General features: G+C 41.6%; 1 protein-coding gene and 1 long non-coding RNA gene across 13 annotated transcripts in view; one reads left to right on the forward strand and one right to left on the reverse strand.

Annotated features, from left to right (window-relative positions):
* Positions 1-18,837, reverse strand: part of LOC138744724 (polyamine-modulated factor 1-binding protein 1) — a 640,882-nt gene extending 622,045 nt beyond the window's left edge. For 7 of the 8 annotated variants that reach the window (XM_069901308.1, XM_069901305.1, XM_069901311.1 and 4 more), the window contains exons 1-2: positions 18,544-18,837; positions 14,284-14,429 (exon numbers count right to left, since the gene is read on the reverse strand). In XM_069901308.1, coding sequence (XP_069757409.1) covers positions 14,284-14,429; positions 18,544-18,640 — 243 coding nt within the window. In that variant the 5' untranslated portion in view covers positions 18,641-18,837. The remainder of the gene's footprint in view (positions 1-14,283; positions 14,430-18,543) is intronic. The other variant, XM_069901306.1, reaches the window with a different exon arrangement.
* The window catches only part of LOC138744726 (uncharacterized), a 107,321-nt gene continuing 104,227 nt past the window's right edge, over positions 18,582-21,675 (forward strand). For 4 of the 5 annotated variants that reach the window (XR_011345727.1, XR_011345725.1, XR_011345723.1 and 1 more), the window contains exon 1: positions 18,942-19,042. This is a non-coding gene — a long non-coding RNA (uncharacterized lncRNA). Of the gene's footprint in view, positions 18,911-18,941; positions 19,043-21,675 lie in introns of those variants that run through there. The other variant, XR_011345724.1, reaches the window with a different exon arrangement.

A 21,675-nucleotide genomic window follows, 5' to 3' on the forward strand; every position in this document is an offset into this window, starting at 1 on the left:
AAAAGATGTGTGTGTACTAATAAAAGAGTGCTTTGCAATAACTATGAATGTTTATTTAGCCTTTTAAACATCTCTTTTTTCTACCTCATGTCATATTGTAACAATTTTAATTTATGCTATTGTTGTTGGTTTATCTTATGTACCTGTGTGTCCACAGTGAAGTAAGATTTTAGGTGCACAAATACAGTGTACTCGTGTATATGGCAAAAACTCATCGTCATCCTATATATAGCCTCAAAATAATTTTATTTTGGGGGTGAGAAGGGAAGTAGATCATAAATTCAGGACACAAGTAGAAACCGTTTCTCCCAGAGAGCAGTGAATATGCAGCATTCTCTACCAATGAAACAACAGAGGTTGCCTTATTAATGTATTTAAGATGCATAGATTATTTTTTTTAAAATAGGGGAATTAAGGATCAATGGGAGGAGGCCAGAAAATGAAACCAAGCCCCTAGACAGATCTGCTATACTGAAGGGCAGAACAGGCTTGACCCACCTGATCCCCAATTCTTGTTTTAACTTTTTGTTCTTGTGTAATTTTACATTTAATTGGTCTTTATTTTTAATTTGACTTGTCTATGCAATAAAAATACAGCATTGATAAGTCCGAAATGATTTGAAAAATCATCCTTGCCATTATTGTAGATTAAATTGTTTAATACATTTGCTAAAAATCAACGCGATTTCAATTAAGTGTTACACTTCTTCTCATTTTCACAAAAGTAATCATAGCTCATGTCATATGCCAAATTTTGGGGACTACTGTAGTCTTTACTATCTTTTTTGTTCTCAGTCAGGAATCTTTTGTTCAAGACACAATTAGCATCAACCCTTTGGTTCTGCTTTGCTATTTTATTAAATATATGTATTATTTTATGGAGGTCCAAAGTTCACAGGCAAGGTCAGAGAAGCAAGTAAACCAGGAACAAAAGTTTTTTTTTTAAAAGTAACATTCTTAAGATGGCATGCAAAAAATGTAACACTAGATCCAATCATCTCCCAGTTCTTCTTGATCTGTTGATTTTTGTGAACCCAAGAAAATCCAGCTCGCACAGGTTTACAAGAAAATACTATTAAAATTGAAGCTCTGGAGCCAAGTCCCAAGATGAGCATCATTCTCTCCCCAACTCTTAAATTTGATAACACTACTGTTAGAATTCAAGATTTAATTTTTTCATTTCCATCCACTAATCATCCAACTCTCCTTAGAAGTGAGGCTTTAAGGCTTTGTCTCATGAGGCTTCAGCAAGCCGAAACTGAGGACGAGCTTGTAAGACCTTTGTATTTAAACTAGGAATAGATAATGAAGAAAGCAGTTAGGGCAGTGAAATGCTCCGAATGCAGTATATGAGTAATCGGGGCAGTATATTGTCTACACTTGAAAGAATTGCATCCAGCTGCAGCTCCTGGGAGTCTGAGTTAGGGAGATGGAGCTGGATGAACTTCAGATCCTTTGAGAGTCAGAGGCAGTGATAGAGAGGAGCTTCAGGGAGACAATTGCCCCCAAAATTCAGGAGGGAGGTAGCTGAATGACTGTTGGGAGAGGGGAGAGGAATAGGCAGTAGAGCAGTGCACCCCTGTGGGGTGAGAAGAGTAGAGCTATGGTGATTGGGGTCTCGTTGGTTAGGAAGTTCTGTGAATGTGATTGAGGCTCCCAGATGGTATGTTGCCTCCTAGTTGTCAGAGTTAGGGACAACACTGAATGAATTCACAGCATTCTCGAGGGGGAGGGGGAGCAGCCAGATGTCGTGGTCTACGTAGGGAGCAATGACAAAGACCAGTGGTTTTCAGCCTTTTTCTTTCCACTTACATATCACTTTAAGTAATACCTATGCCATAAGTGCTCTGTGATTAGTAAGGGATTGCTTAAGGTGGGTTGTGAGTGGGAAGGGAAGGTTGAGAATCACTGCTCTAGACCCAATTGTTACTGAAATACTTTGCTTGAGAAAAATTGTCATTGGCCCATTTCCTTTGGAGTTATGAAACCATGCACGTAGCTAGTCAATTAGGTACGATTAAAACAGTGGTTTTCAAACTTTTTCTTTCCACCCAGGTACCACCATAAGCAATTCCTTACTAATCGCAGAGCACCTATGGAATAGGGAATACGTAAAGTGATATTTGAGTGGAAAGAAAAAGGTAGAAAACCACTGACATAGACAGAAAGAGGGATGAGGTCCCAAAGAAGGAGTAAAGGGAGTAAGGAAACATTAAAAAGCAGGATCTCAAGGGTGGTAATCTCAGGATTGCTGCCTGTGCCACGCACCAGAGAGGGTAGGAATAGGAAGTTGTGGCAGATGAATGTGTGGCTGAAGAGTTGGTGCAGGGAGAATGCATTCAAATTTGCGGATCTTTGGATCTCTTCTGGGGAACGTCTGACCTGTACAAAAAGGACATGCTGCACATGAACTGGAGAGGGGCCAATATCCTGGCGGGCAGGTTTGATAAGATGGGGTGGTGGGTGGGTTTAAACTAGTTTGCCGGGAATGGGAACCAGAGTGAGAGTGCAAAGAATATGCAGTAGGTCAAAAACATGAAGTTATGTGTTCCGAGTATTTGGGGAAGGACAGGAAGGAGAAAAAACATAAATGTAGTCATTTAGAGGGTTTGAAATATATCCATTTCAAAGCAAGGAGTATTAGGAATAAAGGGGATGAACCTAAGAGCATAGATCACAACATTGAACTACAATATTGTGGGTGTTACAGAGACTTGACTGGAGGAAGGGCAGGATTGGCTGATGACGTATCGGGGATTAGGTGTTTTAAAAGGATTAGGATGGGAGGTAAGGAGTGAGAAGCAAGTATTATTACTGGTCAGAGATAGTATCACGACTATAGAAAGGGAGGATGCTGCAGAGGAAGTGTCTACTGAGACGGTGTGGGTGCAAGTCAGAAATAGGAAGGGAGCAATCACTGTACTAGGAGTAGTCTACAGACCCCCAAATAGCACTTGGAACACCGAGGAACAGGTAAACAAGCAGGGAATACAGGGTGGCTATTTTGGGAGACTTCAACTTCCCCAACATTGGCTGGCACTTCCCGACTGCAAGAGGGATAGATGAGTCTGAATTTATCAGGTATATTCAAAGATTCCTGACATTGTACATGGGCCAGCCGATGAGAGGAGAGTCCATACTGGATCTAATTCTGGATAATAAACCTGCTCAATTGGCGGACCTCTCGGTGGGTGAGGATTTTAGTAAGAGTGACCACAACTCCCTGAGCTTTAGCATAGCTATGGATAAGGATAAAAGCAGACAAAAAAAAATGGTGTTTAATTGGAGAAGGGGTAATTACAATGGGATGAGGCAGGAACTAGCGAGAGTAAATTAGAAACAGACAATTAAAGGTGAAAGTGCAGAACTAATTTGGAGGAAGTTATTCTGGGTTCAGAATGGGTTTTTTCCCCACTGGAATATGGAAAATGGAACAGTGTTTGACAAAACAGGTGAGGCAGCTAGTCAAGAGGAAGAAGGAACCATATGTTATATAAAGGAAGCAGGAAACAGGTAAGGCTTGTGAAAAGTATACATTAGCCAGGAAGGAGCTAAAGAAAGTATTTAGGAGAGCACAAAGAGGGCATGAGAAGGCTTTGGCATGTCGGAGTAAAGAGAATCCCAAGGTGTTCTACAGATTCGTGAAGAACAGAAGGATGCCAGAATTAAGGACAAAGAAGGCCACATGTGCCTGGAGGTGGAGGAGATTGGAGAGGTCCTAAATTAATATTTTTCTTTCAGTATTTACAAGAGAAAAAGACCTGGATCAGGGTGAGGTCAGAATAGAATAGGCATGTGTGCTGGATAATGTTGAGATCAAGGAAGAGGAAGTGTTAGATTTTCTTAAAAACATTAAGATTGCTAAGTCCACAGGCCCAGACCTGATATACCCCAGATTGCTATGGGTAGTAAGGGAAGAGATAGCTGGGGCAGTGGCTATGATCTTTGAGTCCTCTTTGGCCACAGGGAAGGTGCCAGAGGATTGGATAATGGCAAATGTGAAGGTCATGTCTCACGAGCCTAATTGAGTTTTATGAGGAGGTAACAAAAGAAATTGATGAGAGTAGGGCAGTAGATGTGGTCTATATGGATTTTAGTAAGGTTCTCCTTGGCTGTGTGAGGTGATGCATTTTGGAAGGACAAACCAGAAGGGCGAGTTCAGGGTTAATGGTCATTTACTTACCAGTGTGGATGAACAGAGGGACTTTGGATTCTAAATCCATACATCCCTCAAGGTCACTGCACAGGTTGATAGGATAGTTAAAGAAGGCCCATGGGATGTTGGGCTTCAATAATAGGGGATTGAGTTCAAGAGTCAAGAGATCACGTTGCAACTCTACAAATCTCTGGTGAGACCACACTTGGAGTATTTTGGTCTGTTCTGGTCACCTCATTATAGGAAGGATGTGGAGCCTATGGAAAGGGTGCAGAGGAGATATACCAGGATGTTGCTTGGATTGGAAAACAAGTCTTATGAGACAAGGTTAGCCAAGCTGGGACTTTTCACTTTTGAGCATAGAAGGAGAGAAGACTACAAGATTATGAGAGGCATAGATAGGGTGGACAGCCAGCACATTTTTTTCTCAGGCAGGAATAGCAAACAACAGAGGAAATGTGTACAAAGTGAAGGGAAGGAAGTGTAGGGGAGACACCAGGGATAAAGGTTTTTTTTAAACTACACTCAGAGGGTTGTGGGTGCCTAAAATGCCTTGCCAGGAATGGTGGTGGAAGCTGAATCATTGGCGGCATTTAAGAGACTCAAACAGGTGCATGGATGGAAGAAAAATAGAGTTACAGGGTAGGGGTGATTTCGTATATTTTCAAAGGAATATATGGGTCAGTACAACATTGAGGGCTGATGGGTCTGTACTGTGCTGAAATGTTCTATGATCCATGTAACTTGCAAGTTTTGATGCCAGAACCCATCACATCAATTGAACATTGCCTTAACACAATTTTCTCTTTAGAGCTCAAACAGGCAAATGTAGGGAGGGTGGAAGGAGTCCTGCTCATAATTACTTTCTTGTTTTTATTTTCGAAAAGTTTTGTGATACTAGTGTTAATCAGATGGTGCCCAATTCAGCAAAACATATTACCATGGAAATCAAAGCTCAAAAATAACATGTAGGAAAACAGAAATAAAACAGAAAATACTAAAAACATTCATCAGCTGAGGCAGGGCCTAGAGAGAAAAAGAGAAAAAAAAGCTTATGGTTCAGATCAAAATTGTCTTCAATCTGCCTCATCTTTTACAATTCAACATTGGTTTTCTTTTGGATGTTTATACTTGCAGATTTTGATACTAAAGGTAAACCAACATCACCTTAAATATTGATCCATTTTGTGCTCACCAGTCATTAAATTTAGGTGCCTGCCATTTACTTATACCTTGAAGGGTGTCTCAGGCTAAGAACATTTATACATCTTTACTTCCCATGAACGCTGCAAGATTTGCTGAGTTCCTTCAGCATTTCTGTGCTTTTACATGTTCCATTTTCCTTGCATGGTTTCTTCTCAAGTTTTGGAGACCAGAAATGCTTTAATCATGGATGAGGCAACTATTCAATGAGAGATTTTATTTTTAAAATGCCTTTTCTTTAGGTTACCTTATTACATTTTACATACTCTTGTTTACTCAATCATCTCCGCTTCTTTTGCATATCTTCAAAGACAAACGACCTTCTCCGAGTTTGGTTTTAAAATGTGATCTCAACCTAGATTTATGGACATTGTGTGTCCTCTTACATTTCTAAGTTGTTTGGTTGATGGCTTAGCCTTAACTTATGATGTTTTCTAAGGATTCTTTTTTCTTAAATGTTTAACCTCTTTTCACAAGTCTATCAGATTTGATTTGTTGCTGCTAAATTCCATCCAATATGTAACTTTCTTCATAGACACTGCTCAGCACACAGGTCAATGTGATCTGCAAGGCAACATTTCAAAACATACTTGGTTTTCAAATCCTGATGAAAACAACTTCTCTACATCCTTTACAAATTTAAGACAGCACCTCTATTTGGTAATTCTTATTGTTTCATAACCATGTAGACATTTATGCTTCACTATCCTCGCAAAGTGATGACCATTTTCTTTATAAAAGATATTCAAAAGAAACTTGGTTTCCTTTCTCAACACCAAGACTTATTTCTCCCTTTTTAATTTCTAATAATAATAATCAAGCTAATAGATTATTTCTATTCCACAACACTTTCACTCCATGAAAGAATTGCAATTTGAATTCAAGTTCCAACCACCTTAGCCAATCTCCCCTCAATTTTCATTTCCCACTTCTAAAAAACAAATCATCCAATCAGCACTCAAAGCAATTGATTCAAGATTCATTCATTATTTACTCATTTTCATTTTTGTTTGAGACTTTAAAAGTTCATTTTAACTTTTCTCACACTTTTAGATGATGCCATATTTGGGCTTTCAAAATTCTAATCATTATTAATTTTCTATTTCTTATTTGTGTTTTACATTTTTTATAATTTTGGTTACATCCTCCACAAAGGGATCTTCGTCTTTATCACTATTTAAAAGAAAAGTTGGCATGAACTCAGTACTTTATTTTAAAAGTGAATGGCACAATAGCAAATTTCCTGAGCAGTTTGCCATCCAAGGGGAAAGTTGTAAATCAGAGAAATTTGAAGAAATTAATGCGAATTTAAACTAAGATCCAGAAAGGCTGCATGGTTTTATAGATATTTTAAAGGTAAACTATTTAAACCCAAGTTCATTTACTCTAATTTTGTTGAAATTCACAGGTGGGAAATTAACCCTTCAGGAAAAAAAAGCATTATGAAAATAACATTTTTCTGAACGTCCTTTGGAAAGTGTTCTGTTTTAGGGATAATGAAAACATTTCAATGCAAAGTGTCCAAAGAATCAAGGCCGCACATCTTTTTATCTGTTTCAATTTAAATAGAAACACAGTCAATAACTAAACAGAAGTAAGATTGTACTGCATATGCATACAGTAGTAAATAGGTTGTTTATTATATAGCCAAATAGTCTCAATTTTGATATTGTTTTCTATGTATGGGAGATAAACAAGCATATGAAGCTAAAGAGGAATCTGGATTAACAGCAGCAAAAAGCTTTTCAAGTTCAAAATCTAATGCATTTGGTAGTATTGATCAGAATGTCATTCTTATTCTGATAAAATATCGTTTAAGAGTTTGAACCATCTCATCATGATCAACCTATTTTCCAATATGATCCCCATATTGATCCCACTGCCCCGTGCTCTCCCACAGCCCTGTATCAGTCCCTACACTGTGGGGCAGCCGGCGCGGACTGTCTCCACACTAATCTCACTGCCCCATGTTCTCCCCACAGCCCTGTATCAATCCCCACATTGATCCCACTGCTCTACTCGCACCGACCGGCAATACCAGCATCCCGTGCCTGCCGCCCCATCGCTGACAGCCCTGACAGCCAGCCGCCCAACCCTGACGGCCCAAAGGGACAGGAGCAGGAGTGCACTCCAAGACGCCTCCTGTGAAACTGTCCCTTTCAGGTGGCCAGCGCTGCGCTTTCAGTGCTGCCACCTGAACAATCATTCCACAGGTCTGAATCCGCTTCTGCGGGCACATTCTTGGCAGAGAATGCACCTGAAGAAACCTATTGTCATTCAAAACATTCCATTTAGATCTTCAAATACTGCAAATAGCCATTAACACTAATAGTAAGTGAATAATTTATGCAAGGGATCTTAAATTCTCGTTGAGCATGTAGAGTAATATGGAAAGGAGGCAAATCTGTCAGTTGTAACTTGTTTATTGATGATGATACACTTTATTGTCATTGTGCTGGGAGACCAACCAATGAAACATAACCAGTTTTGACTGGAATTCAAAATAAAGTCGCGTAGATTACAATAAAAAACATACAGTAAACACAATTAAAACCACACTACTCTAAAATGAATTGTAAAAATTACTAATTATAAAATACAAGCGCAGCACCATTCAACACTGTGAATTGTTGTTTAACATTGTCACAGCTTAATTAAAGCTCTTTTTAAGCCTAGTGGTGCGCGAGTGAAGGCTCCTATAGCGTCTGCCAGACCTCCAAGATGGTGTACGGTTTTCCACATATCATCCCTGGGGACATTCACGTCAACCCCCCACCCTGGCTCACAGCCTAGGTCAGGATATGTTGCTTTTTTGATAACATTTCTCGCCCAGCCCCAACATTTTTCCCTATAGATAGATTTGATGGTAGGCAATTGCATTCCAACAATCCATTGGGCAGTTCTCACTACCCATTAGAGTGCCTTACGATCTTGTACAGTACAATTCCCGTACCACATCGAGATACTGTAAGTCAGCACACTCTCAATTGTGCATCTATAGAAATCCAGCAGTATTCTTGGACAGAGGTGCATCTTCCTTGTGCATCTCAAAAAAAATAAAGGCGTTGTTGTGCCTTTTATTAAGCTCTTAATTCTAAACATTTTATTGCCATACATCAAGGGTGTTTATCGACTTGCTGTAGTTAAGTTGGTAAACAAGTTTAACTCAATCCACCTAGATACCATAGTGCAACACAAAATTAGCAATAAGTAAAAATTATAATGCTATTCCCTACATAATACTGGATGAGAAAATGACTGCAGTAACTGTCAATAGTAATGCAAAATTTACTAAATTGTAGTATCTGGCAGCGCTACGGAATCAAGAGATGCCCACACGGTGCATGGGTGAACGAGTAACTAACTTTATTGTTGAATTCCTTGTGCTGCGCTCAGGGAAACACCCACTTCCGGTGAAATGTGCACTGGCATCTGGGAGTGACGTCAGCACGTCGCAGAAGCAGAGATGTCCCTCAGGCAACATGTGTCGTTATCCGTGGGCTTATCCTGAGGAGTGAAACGGACTTGCACCATTTTGAGTCGTATAACTGGGGCGGCGATTTGGCCTGTCTAACTGCATGGTTGCTTGGCCCGCTACACCACCCCCTCCAGAATCGCAGGCGCCCTCTGTGTAGGCTACTGTACAGTTTTTTGGTGGGCAGCCTCTGCATCTGACCTGGGGGTCCAGGGATAGGCTGGCCTGAGTCCAGATGCGCTGCCTTGAGGCAGTCGATCATGAACATGTCCTGTCGCCTGCCAATGTCCAGTGTAAAAACGACACCATCCCACTGCAACACCTTGAATGGGCCTTTATAGGGGCCTTTATGGAGGGCAGTAGGTCTGTGAGGATATGGCAGGGTGGAGAACCATGTTGGGAAGGTGACAGGGGTTTCTGTTAACCCACGAACTCTCAATTGCTGAAGATGTCTAGAGTGCTAGGCTGTGAGCCCGGTGGGGGGGGGGGGGGGGAATTGATGTCAATGTCCCCTGGGATGGCAGAGGAGGCTGGTAGGTCTTCCTTTGTTGCTGTGTGGATGCCTAAGACCACCAATGGGAGTTCATCCATCCAAGTAGTCGAGCCTTGTAGTCGAGCTTTTATGGCTGCCTTCAGGTGGCAGTGGAAACGCTCCATCAGGCAGTTTGCCTGAGGATGGTAGACCATGGTGTGGTGCAACTGGCTGCCACAGTACTTGGCAGCCCAGAGAGAGGAAGTGAACTGGGCCCTTCAGTCCAGGGCGATGTGGGTCGGGATTCCGAAACATGCGAACCAAGTGGATAAGAAGGCTCTGTGGGTAGGGGTACGGCTTCCAGTCAACGGGTAAACTGGTCGATTATTGTGAACAGATGCTGCATACCTTGGCTTACGGGGAGTGGGCTGACATCGTTCATGTGCTCAAATCGGAACTGTGCTGGCTCGAAAGTCTAAAGTGGGGCTTTGGTGTGTCTATGCACTTTAGCGCTTTAGCACTGCAAACAGGTTTTAGCCCACAGAGTCACCTAGCAGTGGAGACCATGCCACATAAACTTGTTGGACAATAGGTGGACCTTATGGAGGGGGTGGGACAGGCCATGGATTTAGTCGAACAGCCGCCATTGTCAGGTCGTGGGTAGGATGGGTCTGGGGAAGCCTGTAGATACATTGCATAGTAAGGATGGGCAGAAATCGCTAACCTTCAGGCTAGTGATGGCAGTCCAGTAGGCCTAGACATCTGTATCTTCCGTTTGGTCTTTGGCCAGATGAGCAACATCGAACCCCCGAGGTGGCAGCGATTGTGGGTCTGGATAACACATTGGCCACCTTGTTGGACTTGCCTGTGACATGGTGGATGTCTGTTGTGTACTACTTCAAATTGTAGGAGGTGGAACACTGTTGTCTCACTGACCATGGGTCTGAGGCCTTGATGAGTGCATAGGTGAGTGGTTTGTGGTCTGTGTAGGCAGTGAAAACCCTTCCTTCTAACATGTACCGGAAGTGTCATATTGTCAGATTCAGGGCCAATAGCTCGTAGTCAAACGCGCTGTATTTGAGCTCTGGTGTCCAGAGATGTTTGCTGAAGAAGGCAGAGGGCGCCATTACTTGTCAACCCATTGCTCCAATACCCTGCCCACAAGTCTGTCCAACACATCCATTGTAATGGCCGGGGGGAGGTAGAATCTGGGTGGGCCAGGAACGTGGCCCATGCTATGCTGCTTTCGTGGTCTAGAATGCTGCTGTGGTTTCCGGAGTCCACTTAATCAGCTAGTCACTGAGCTTGATGGGGTCGAACAGGGGCTACATGAGGGTGGCAACTCCCAGGAGGAACCGATGAAAAAAGTTCACCATCACCAGGAACTCCTGCAGGCCTTTGAACATGCTTGGCTTGGGGAAGTTTTGGATGGCTTTTACCTTATCCGGCAGCAGTTTGGCTCCATCTTGGGTGATATAGTGTCCCAAGAAATTGATTGTCTCCAGGCCGAACTGGCACTTAGCTGGGTTCACCGCGAGTCGAAAAGGCAAGTCAGGTGCATCCTGTGTGCTACCATCGGGGCTGGCGATGAGGATGTCCTCCAGATAGACGAAGATGAAGTAGGGGTCCCAACCGACCATGTCCATAAGCTGTGGAACTGTCTGGGTTGCATTCTTTAGTCTGATCGGCATCCGAAGGAACTCAAAATGGTTGAAGGTGTAAAGATGGCCATTTTTGGGACGTTGCTGGGATCTACCGGAATCTAGTGGCACCCCTTGACGAGGTCCACCTTGTAAAAGGTCTGGCTGTCCTGGAGCCTCGTGATGAAGTCTTAGACGTGTGGGATAGGGTACCTATCTAGGACTGTAGCATTGTTTAGTCGCCACACTAGCACCAGCCACTGGAACTCTTCTGTACCATATGAAATGGGGAGGCCCAGGGTGTTTGAACGTCGGTCAAGCCCAAGCTCCTCCATGGTGGTGAACTCAGTCTTGGCTTGCTGGAGTTTGTCTTGCAGGAGGCGCTGTGTCCATGCGTACATTGGAGGCCCAGTAGTCTCAATATGTTGCTCCATGCCACGTGGTGGTCTGGCGTCGTGGAAATTGGGTGCCAGTAGGGATGGGTACTTGGCCAGTAGGAAGGCATACTCATTTTGGTCCAAAGCGTTGATTTGTAACACCAGAAAATGACATTGCCACAGAGTAAGGGGTTATGACTGGAACGTGGTAGCATCCACCAAATGGCATCTAGTCATGTCCACCACAAGTTCTTGTGCCTGGAGGAAATCTGCTCCAAGCAAGGCCTGTCCCATGGCTGTGATTTTTACGCACTTCTACTGGAAAACAGTATCCACGCCGTGGATTGTGACCAAATGGGTGACATAACTGAGAATGGAGAAGCCGTTGGCAGCTTGAAGAAGGAGGCCTTTGGGGTCATGTTTGGTCTCGAAATATGTTGGTGGTACGAGGCTCATCTCTGCACCTGTGTCAACTAGGAAGTCCCTCTTTCTCCATTGGTCCCTGAGGTAGAGTAGGGCTTTATGAGGGCCAACCGCCAAGGCCAATATCAGCAGCAGGCCTGTCTATTTCCCATCGCCGAGTTTGGTTTGGCATTGGGGTAGGAGCATGGGGTGGGGGGTGCACCGCCAGGCATTTCAGCCCCATTTGCAGTGGTAGAAGCAGTATTTGCTCTGTTTGTCTGGGCGCTTGTTGTGCTGTGGTTGGGCTGCGGCTACTCTTGTGGTTCCACCAGAGGTGTTAAAGTGGCGGTGCCGACGGCATAGATGGGCTGCACGTGGATCAAGTTCTGTTGCGGGGTACAGAAAAAGTCTGTCTGCTTCCTTGGCTACCAAGTGTAGGGCGCTGAAATCCACTGCCCAAGAAACGTGTACCAGCAGTTTGAAGAGGAACAGGGCCTCGAAAAGGAAATAGTTCATGTGTCTGTCCACTAGGGCCACCGTTTCATGCACGAGCTCGGAGGGGTTTCTATCACCCAGGCCTTACATATTTAGGATGCGAATGGCGTGCTCGTGCTGTCTGAGTTCCAGGGAGTTGAGGAGGAAACGCCAGAACTGTTCATGGGAGGATTTTCCACAAGGAACTTATTTTGGCTGCAGTGGTGGCATGCCATAACTTGGTGTCCTGAAACAATGTCTCTGATGTGGAACTGTGACTCGGCCAGCTGCAGACAATTTCTGGACTGGTTTGCCCAGAAGAGCAGCAAATGCATGCCCACTGCGTTGGTCACAGCCATTGTGACTATAGCGGTAGCAGCAATATGTCACGTTTGAGGTGGGTCACAAAAATATTGGAACTGTCAGGGTCACAACTGTAGCATCTGCTAAGGCAGCGCTATGAAATCAAGAGAAGTCCACATTCAGGAATTATACTCTTATGTAGGATAACTTATTCACCCAACAAAATCATTAAGATTTATGTATTTTAAAGTAAAACATTTAACCTCATTTATTTACCATATTTTCACTCATATAACATGCACATGCATATGCAGAAAATCATAAATCGAGTAAAGATATTTTCAATTAGCACACACACATATATACCGCGTGGGTGTAATATCACGTCTCCAGAATGGAGGACCATCGCCTTCCCAAGATCCTGTTATATGGCGAGCTCTCCACTGGCCACCGAGACAGAGGTGCACCAAAGAAAAGGTACAAGGACTGCCTAAAGAAATCTCTTGGTGCCTGCCACATTGACCACCGCCAGTGGGCTGACCTCGCCTCAAACCGTGCATCTTGGCGCCTCACAGTTCGGCGGGCAGCAACCTCCTTTGAAGAAGACCGCAGAGCCCACCTCACTGACAAAAGGCAAAGGAGGAAAAACCCAACACCCAACCCCAACCCACCAATTTTCCCCTGCAACCGTGTCTGCCTGTCCCGCATCGGACTTGTCAGCCACAAACGAGCCTGCAGCTGACGTGGACATTACCCCTCCATAAATCTTCGTCCGCGAAGCCAAGCCATAGAAGAAATATTATACACTCCAATTTACAGGAGCAATTCACATTACTTGGGACATGAGCAAAGTACATTCCATGGTCTCACTACCTGTCACAATTAATCTCCTGCAATTAACACCCAATCAATTTCCCCCAGAGGTGTCAATCACCCATTATATAGCAACACATTAACAAGCTTTGGAGAAGAATAAATTAAATAGATTAAAGACAGGCTTCAGAGTTAAATAGGATTTTAATTGCCATGATTTAAAAAGCTTTCTTTAAAGCCTATTTTGTTAAAATAGTGTGCAATTGAGAATTTTATGGTTTAATTTGAGGTAATGAGGATGATTAATCTCTTCCCCTAGCAGAATCATCTCAGGTCAGAGGCACTTGACATGTTAGTTGCTCCCCTCAGAGGACAGGTCTGGGTAATTAACATGGATAAGGTGTAGTGCCCTAGCCACAATATCGTTTGTCAGAATACCATGGCACTCAGGCCAAGAGGAGATTCCCAAGATCAAAATTGCCAGTGCAACTTTCCCACAGCTGCTATAAATTGTGCATGCTCTTTCATTGCCCTATTACATTCCCACGCCCCTCATAAATTCTGCGCATTCTTTCAATGCTGCTATTACTTTCCCGCACACATTATAAATTGTGCACGTTCTTTCAATGCCACTATTAGATTCCCACACTTGCTATAATTTGCCGGTTTGACTTTTCCACACTCACTATAACTTGTGCGTGTTCTTTGAACATGTAAAAATGTTCTCGTATAGCACGCACATGGATATAACATGCCGGTGGTACCTGGTTTGTAAAAAAAATGCATACAGCACGTAAAAATACTGTACTTAAATTCTAACTCTGTTGAGCTTCTATTGAATATTTCTTATATTCAACTTTGTGCTTAGAGTTTTACTTTGTCTAAATGCAAAATTAAATTGAAAATACAAGACCTTGTAATTGACTAAAGAAAATAAACATTTAATATGACTATGAACTGAAACAAACCTCAAGAGTTTCTTCTCGTCCATCAGTTAAGGTTTCCAACTTGTTCAATCGCTCCTGATACAATGTTCGAAATTCACCCAGCAGTTCCTGCATCTCAAGTCGGGATACAGTTCCAACATTTTTGATATCAAATCTAGCATGGCTCCCTGCAAAATAAGTACAAATTTATTTCCATTTCTGCTATTCAAAACCACCATGCACTCAAAAACAGAGAATAAAAATTAAAATAAATAAAAAATTAGTTTAAACAAAGGTGTAAGCATGGTTGAAAGTCTATGGTATGAAAGGATACAGCATTATGGGATTAACATCCTCACACCCAAATGATTACCAAGGAGTCTCCTGGCCATTTCTGATTGAAATCAAGGCATTTCAATTAGAAATATGAAGGCAGAAACAGGATAAAATAATAGAATTATTGTAAACTTTGGAACTTCTAGAAAGACTGAAAAAAAAGCTTCCATTCCTGTACATCTCAATCCTTCATACAATTAAACAATATGAACATTTATTCAATGAACTTATTTTCAGTCTCTAAAACTCCACTTAACACTGAAAAGAAGCAAAGGGGCTTATGCACACTTAGGCAAACCTCTTATGTGATTGCTTTACACTGACTTTCCTCAGCTGATCTACTATTAGAAGATTCTTCTAGAGCAATGGAGGAGAAATTAGTCACAGGAAAATTTGCCCTCTTGGGTAGGAGACAAGAAACTCAACTAGACCCATGAGCCCAAGACACCCATGTTGGCAAGAAAGGAACGAAACACAAAAGTTTCCTGACACCGTGATTGTAGTAAACACAAAAATGATGGAGGTACTCAGAAGATCTTGCAGCATCCATGGAGGCAAAGATATATACTAATGTTTCGAGCCTGAGCCCTTCTTCAACGTATGAGCAAAGGACAAAAACACTTCTCAGAGATTGCGATGTTGACTTCAGGACAGGAGACATGATAGCACAAAGATCAGCCAGGGCTGTAGTCTCTTATGCAATCAGAAGGTAAAGCAATCAGAAGGTAAAGCATGGGTATGCAGAGAAGATCCAGTGTCAACTGTGTGACTCTCGCGACATGAGGCTCACGTGGCAAGGGATCAAGACCATAATAGACCTCAAGACAACCTAGCAAGTCAAAGACAACAACACCTCCCTTCTGTACAGACTGAACAACTTCTACGCATGGTTTGATGAGAACAACAGCTGACATCAAAGAAAGTTCCATCTCCTCCTGATGAGCGTGACCCCTTGCATAACTGCGGCCAAAGTGAGGAGATTCCTTTCAAAGGTGAACCCACACAAGGCAGCAGGACCAGTTAAAATACCCGGTTGAGTACAGAGGAACTGTGCAGACCAACTGACATTGACTCAGGGTTTGTGTTTTTTTATTTAAGAGCTTAATGAGCATGTCGGGAAGTTTCTGTGGAATGGGAATGTGGATAGAAAAGTTAACATGGGATTATAAATTGGGGGTTCAAAATTACTTGACTTTAAAAAGTATTATTGGGTATTTATTGCCTTGCTCTTTGAGGGAAAAGGGGCCCCAGTGTCGATGTAGATTTGGTTCTATTCATTAGGTGAAGAGATAGCCAAAGAATTTATTTATAAATTGAAAAAAAACTAAAAACAGATGACCCTATCCTAAAACATGTAGTTCAGACTTGGAAAAGGATAAAACAAGGCATTGGATAGAAGCTGGGGATCTCCAGGTAATAAAAAACCTGGACACCTGGGGCCAGACTGGGATCAGGTGTATCAAGGATTATTACTTGTGTCATTTGAGCTATTGAAAAACAAGTATGATTTTTCCAACAGAACATTCTTCTGTTATCTGCAATTAAAATATTTTTTGAGTGAAAAATTGGGACCAGCTCTGACCCTGCCTGAATGTAGCAATATGGAGATTCTAATTTGAAAGGGGAATGTGTGTAAATTTATGTCTAAGGTGTATTACATACTCCAAAGTGAGGACCCAAAACTGGGTCTATATAAGTCAAGGGAGAGATGGAAGTTGGACTTGGGTACAACAATCATTGAAGAATGGTGGCAGGTCCTGTGTCTCAACAGTGAGACGGGCATCATCAATGCCAAATACAGGATGGGACACTATAATTTAGAAACTACACAAATCAAAGTCATTGGTTTCAAAAATGTGTTTCAGATGTGGTGTGGAGGTGGGAACTTTTCTCCTCTGGCTGGCTGTGTTCAAAGGCAAGACCTTTTTGGTAAGACTTTGGGAACATTCTAAACAAAAATTACAAAAGTGGATTTTCCACAGGATTTGGAGCTGTTCCTCTTGGGGAATATTGGAGAAGTGCAACTTTGACAGACTAAATTCCAAATTTTGTTTGTGAAGGTCACTTTGGTTGTAGCCAGGAAGTGTTTAACGGTTTTGTGGAAGTCTGACTCCCAGCTAAATACTACATGATGGAATATGGAAATACAGAGTTGCATTCCCCTGCAGAAAAATCACATACAACCTATGGAGGAAACATGACACATTCATTAGAGTATGGCAACCTTACTTGCAGTACATTGGCACTCAGATAGATTGATAAATAGGGATAAGGTTAATTAATCCTAGTAATGCCAGAGATGTGATTACGGAAAGGGGACGGCGCAAACTATGCATCTGTCCTTTTCTTTTCAGGTCCTTTGTTTTCTTTTTTCTTTTAAGTTCCTTTCTTTTCTTTTTAGCATTTTCTTTTGAATGTCATTGCCATCGTTATTTATTTTCATTACAGGTTTCGATAGGGGTTGTGTTCCACGATGATTGGGATTGAGATAAGTTTTTGGAATGTATTAGCTGAGGTGGGTAATTTGGGGACAAATACGGACTTTGGGTATGGACTTTGTAAGTCTGTGAAAAATAAAATATTTTTTTTAAAGTTATTTCATCAAAAGAATTGTGAGTAAAGAGGCCTGAAGGTATGATGTTTAAAAGCACTTTATAATTATTTCTGAACTGAAAATTTAAGACCTTCAAGCAAGACTAAAACAATGTTGAAGTTTTAAAAATTGACTTTTCCCAGTGAGACTTTAATTACACATTCATTTTACATTTGCACATAATATTAATAGTTTAATTTTTTTTAAACTATTAATTTGAATTTTCCATTGCTGTTCCTTTGTTAGTGCTAACAAAGTCACTTTAATCCCAAACAAAAATTTTAAAAAGTTGTTAGTTCATAACAAGAGCACCAAGTTGCTCGTGGTCCACTTAAGTGGGCTATCCTAGACACAAAACATCTCCTCACTTGTCAGAAGGGGCAACAACAATCCACTTCCTGAGAAAACTGAGACAGGCAAGGCGACCAGCCTCATCACCATTCTGTCAGGAGCTCGATTGAGAGCATCCTGGCCAGCTGCATTAGTGTGGTATAGTTGCTGTAGAGCATCATATCAGAGGTCAATCCACATGACCCTAAGTGGCAGAGGCTCACTGGAGTCTGCTCTCCCACCCCCACCAGGAAAGTGATACAGGAGTATCAGAGGCTGAAAAACAGAATCTTCCCATGGGTAGTGCAATTGCTGAATGACAATCCCATAACAATAATATTTATTTATATATTTGTAAACAAGTACTGCGTACATATTGTTTGTCTGCCTGTTGCATCTGTACGTGTGTTTTCAGTGTTTTGCACCAAGGACCAGAGAATGTTGTTTCGCCAGAATCTACTTGTATAATCGGACGATAAATAAACATGATGCATTTATTTCAAAGGTTATTTTGAATATTACCAACAGGCACAAGAACTAAGCTACAAAAGAATTGACATTTTGAACATTATTAGTGCAGAAATCATTGTTACTGTCCAATTATATCAGTATAATGAGTATCAATTGTTGTGAATAAATAAATGCTATTAGTCTAGTCTCACTACTTCCTGAATGAATGAATGGTGTGCTAGCCAAACTCTTGATTACTGAAAATGTTTAGCCCTTTTCATTTCTCGCTAGTATTTCTTAAATTACAAATCATATAATAACTGTACATAGAAACAAGGGATGTACAAAAGTATATTACCTATACAGATATTCCATGTTAATTGTTGGATAAATATCAATTGGACAGAAAACTCCTGATCATCATGTCGTTAACTGCCATAAATCGTAATGTTGTGAAAATGGTTTTTAAATAATTATGCAAAAGGTTGTCAAGACACTCGCTGCATGAAATGGCTTTGCATGGGGAGAAATTGTTTATTTTACGAGGCAAATCCTTCAATTTCAGCTCAAAACAGTGAATGGGCTCAGCTCACCTGTACCTGCTGGTGCAGCAGATGATCCGCTCCTCCCGCCTCGGCCTCGCTCCTCTCCCGCCTCAGCGCTCGCGCTAACATGTCCCGTGCGGGACATGACACCACTCTCCCACACTCCCGAGCTGCGGCGTTCAAACAAATACGGGCGCAAAGCGTTCACGGGATGAAACCGGGCGCCCGACAAAAGACATCGGCTCCGTCACAGCCGCCGCCAGGGAAGCGGCAGTTCGAGTTTGCCTCTCCAACCTGTCGACGCCATTTCACGCCCCGCTATTGGTCGCCGCTGAAACCACAGAGACCATCCCGGCGGGGGGCGGGGGGAGGAAACGAGAATTGATTGACACATCTTTTGACGAATCATCAGCAGGTAGAAAGAACACGTCCGGTCATCTTCAAAAGAAGGGGGTGGGTCATGATGTGGACTTGGTCCTGGTGAAGGAGGGAAGGCAAGTTAGGGTTTAGAGGTCCGATTGATCACTTGAGCGTAATTCTGTGATAGGTAAGATATTATATCGAGTTAAGATTTATTCACTATAAACTACATATTAAATTTATGGGTTTAGGAATAATTGGACAAGATTTCCAGAGAAATGGTACAAGCTGGATGGGCTGAAGAGCCTCTTGATTATTTCCCTCGGTTAAAAACCGAGTTCCGCAAACACTCTTATTATTTCTATGAGAAACATCACAATTATTTCTGCAAGTTTATTAGTAGATTTTATTTTTTTGACCTGTTGCTTTTCTCAGCTAGATTCCATGGCTGGTATTCGACCCTGGTGCTGTTTTCCATCATTATCCATATTTCTTAATTCCCCTAATATTCAGAAATCACAGCCCACCAAGGTGGAGAGTCCTAACTGTTCACCACCCTTTGAGGGAAGATGTTTCTCATCACAAACCTAAACAGCCTACTCAACCCACAACCATTTGAGATATCTTGGCCAGGGAAAACATTCTCTCTCCATCCAAGCCCGTTAAGAATTTTACAAGTTACAATAAGAATAGTTTTCATTCTTCTGAGATCAATGGAATACAATCCTGTTCTAGTCAGTCTCTCCTCCTACAGCAACCTGCCATTTCTGGAACCAGTTTAGTCAATCCTTGCTGCACTCCCTCTTTGAGAAGTATATAATTTCTTAGGTTAGAAGATAAAACAGGGCACAGTTTCCAGGTATGCTCTCCCTGATGCCTATGCGATGACAATGACTTTCTTATTCATGTTTCAGATCATTTTGGTAGGGAAAATCTTTTTGCCTTCCTAGTGGATATAAGCAACTTGTACACAAATATGCCTTGAGCCCTTTCATCGTAAACTTTATCCAATCTCTCACTGTTATGAAATATTTTACTTTTCTCTCCTCACTCAGCCTCTTGAGATTGCTATGCCATGTAATAATATCAAGGCTGAGCAGAATGTAGCCTCAGCTTTGTATTCCCATTTAAACCATGCCATGCCAACCTTTCACCTCACTTATCAAGAATCCTTGCCTTAAAATGTTAAAAGAATTGCTCCCACCACCCTTTTTTTAGGAAGAGAGTTCAAAGGACTAAAGATCCTTGGAGAGAAGAAAAATCACTTCACCTTTGATTTAATGACTATCACTGAGTTAACAACCTTTACATTTCAACCCAGTCAAGACCCCTCATGATCTGGTATGTTTCATCTCTCTTCTAAAGTCCAGTAAATACAATCCTAACATGTTCCATTCTAGGTATTAGTCTAGTTAGTACAAGAGACAAATTCTTTTTTAAGGGACCTACATTGTGCACAGTACTCCAGATAAAATCCCACCAGTTCCCTATATCTGAAGTCTATTTTGTACTCAATTCCTCTCGTTATAAACAATAAATTCTATAAGCTCTCCAAGTTTCCTTTAGTAAACCATGCAGTAAAAAACAGATCCATCTGCTCATCGGTATCCCTTCCTTCCCAACACAGCCCCCCACCCCTCACATTGATGTGATCTACCAAGTCTACTGGGATAGTTGTCTGAAGAGGGCACACAAAATCATTGAGGATGATTTCCATCCTGCACAAAGCATCTTTCAACTGCTCCCAACAGGAGTACCAAAGTCAGCACTACCAGGCTGAGAAACCGTTTCTTCCCACAGGCAGTGAGAAGGAACTGCTCACACTCACCATCCGAGACTTTCATATTTATGAAAGAATATTTATTTATTTGTTATATGGATACTTGTCCTGAATATGTCTTGTTTGTCTGTATGTGTGTTATGTCTTGTGTGACTGTGATTTTTGCAATGAGGATTGGAGAAAGCTGTTTCATTAGGTTGTATTTGTGCAATCAGTGGAAAATAAACTTGCAATCTATTGCCTCTGAAATCATATTTTTTAATTTATCCTGTCCAAAAAGACATTTCATATCTTCTTGTATTACACTCCATTTGCCAGATTTTGCCAACTTGCTTCACCTGTCTGTCTCTTTGTAGCTTTGTTGTTTTCTCTTCACAACTTGCATTTCTTCCTCTCTTTGTCCCATCATCACATTTAGCATCATGCCTTTTACATCCTCATCCAAATCATTGATACAAGTTATAAAAGGTTGATGCCCCAGCAACAATCCCTGAGCATATTATTTGTTACATCTTGCCAAACGAAAAAGACCCATTTTGATAACTGTTTCCTATCAGTATATTATCTAACACCATGAGATTTTATTTTTCAAAATATACTGAGGCAGCACCTTATCAAGTGTCTTCTAGAAATTTATGCATAGTATATCCTCTGGTTCCTGTTTATCCATATGTTATGACTGAAGATTTCCAGTAAATTGGCCAAAAATGATTTTCAGACCTCAGACTTAGAATAAGGGCCTATCCATTTAAGACTGAAATATTTGTGAAATTTCTTAACTTAAGCTATGATGAATCGTTGGAATTCTTTACCTCAGAAGGCTGGGAAAGCTCAGTCATTGGTTACTTTCAAAGTTGATATTGATAGATTTCTAGGAATAAGAAGAATCATGAATATGGGGATTGGTTAGGAGAGTCATGTTGTAGTAGAGGATCAATCATGATCTTATTTGTATGATGGAACAGGTTTTAGGAGCTGAATCTCCTGCACCCACTTCTTATGTTCCTTCAGTCAGCACGTCCTGAAATGTTAATTTCATT

Source organism: Narcine bancroftii, chromosome 10, assembly GCF_036971445.1.
Source record: "Narcine bancroftii isolate sNarBan1 chromosome 10, sNarBan1.hap1, whole genome shotgun sequence".
Taxonomy (NCBI): Eukaryota; Metazoa; Chordata; class Chondrichthyes; order Torpediniformes; family Narcinidae; genus Narcine; species Narcine bancroftii.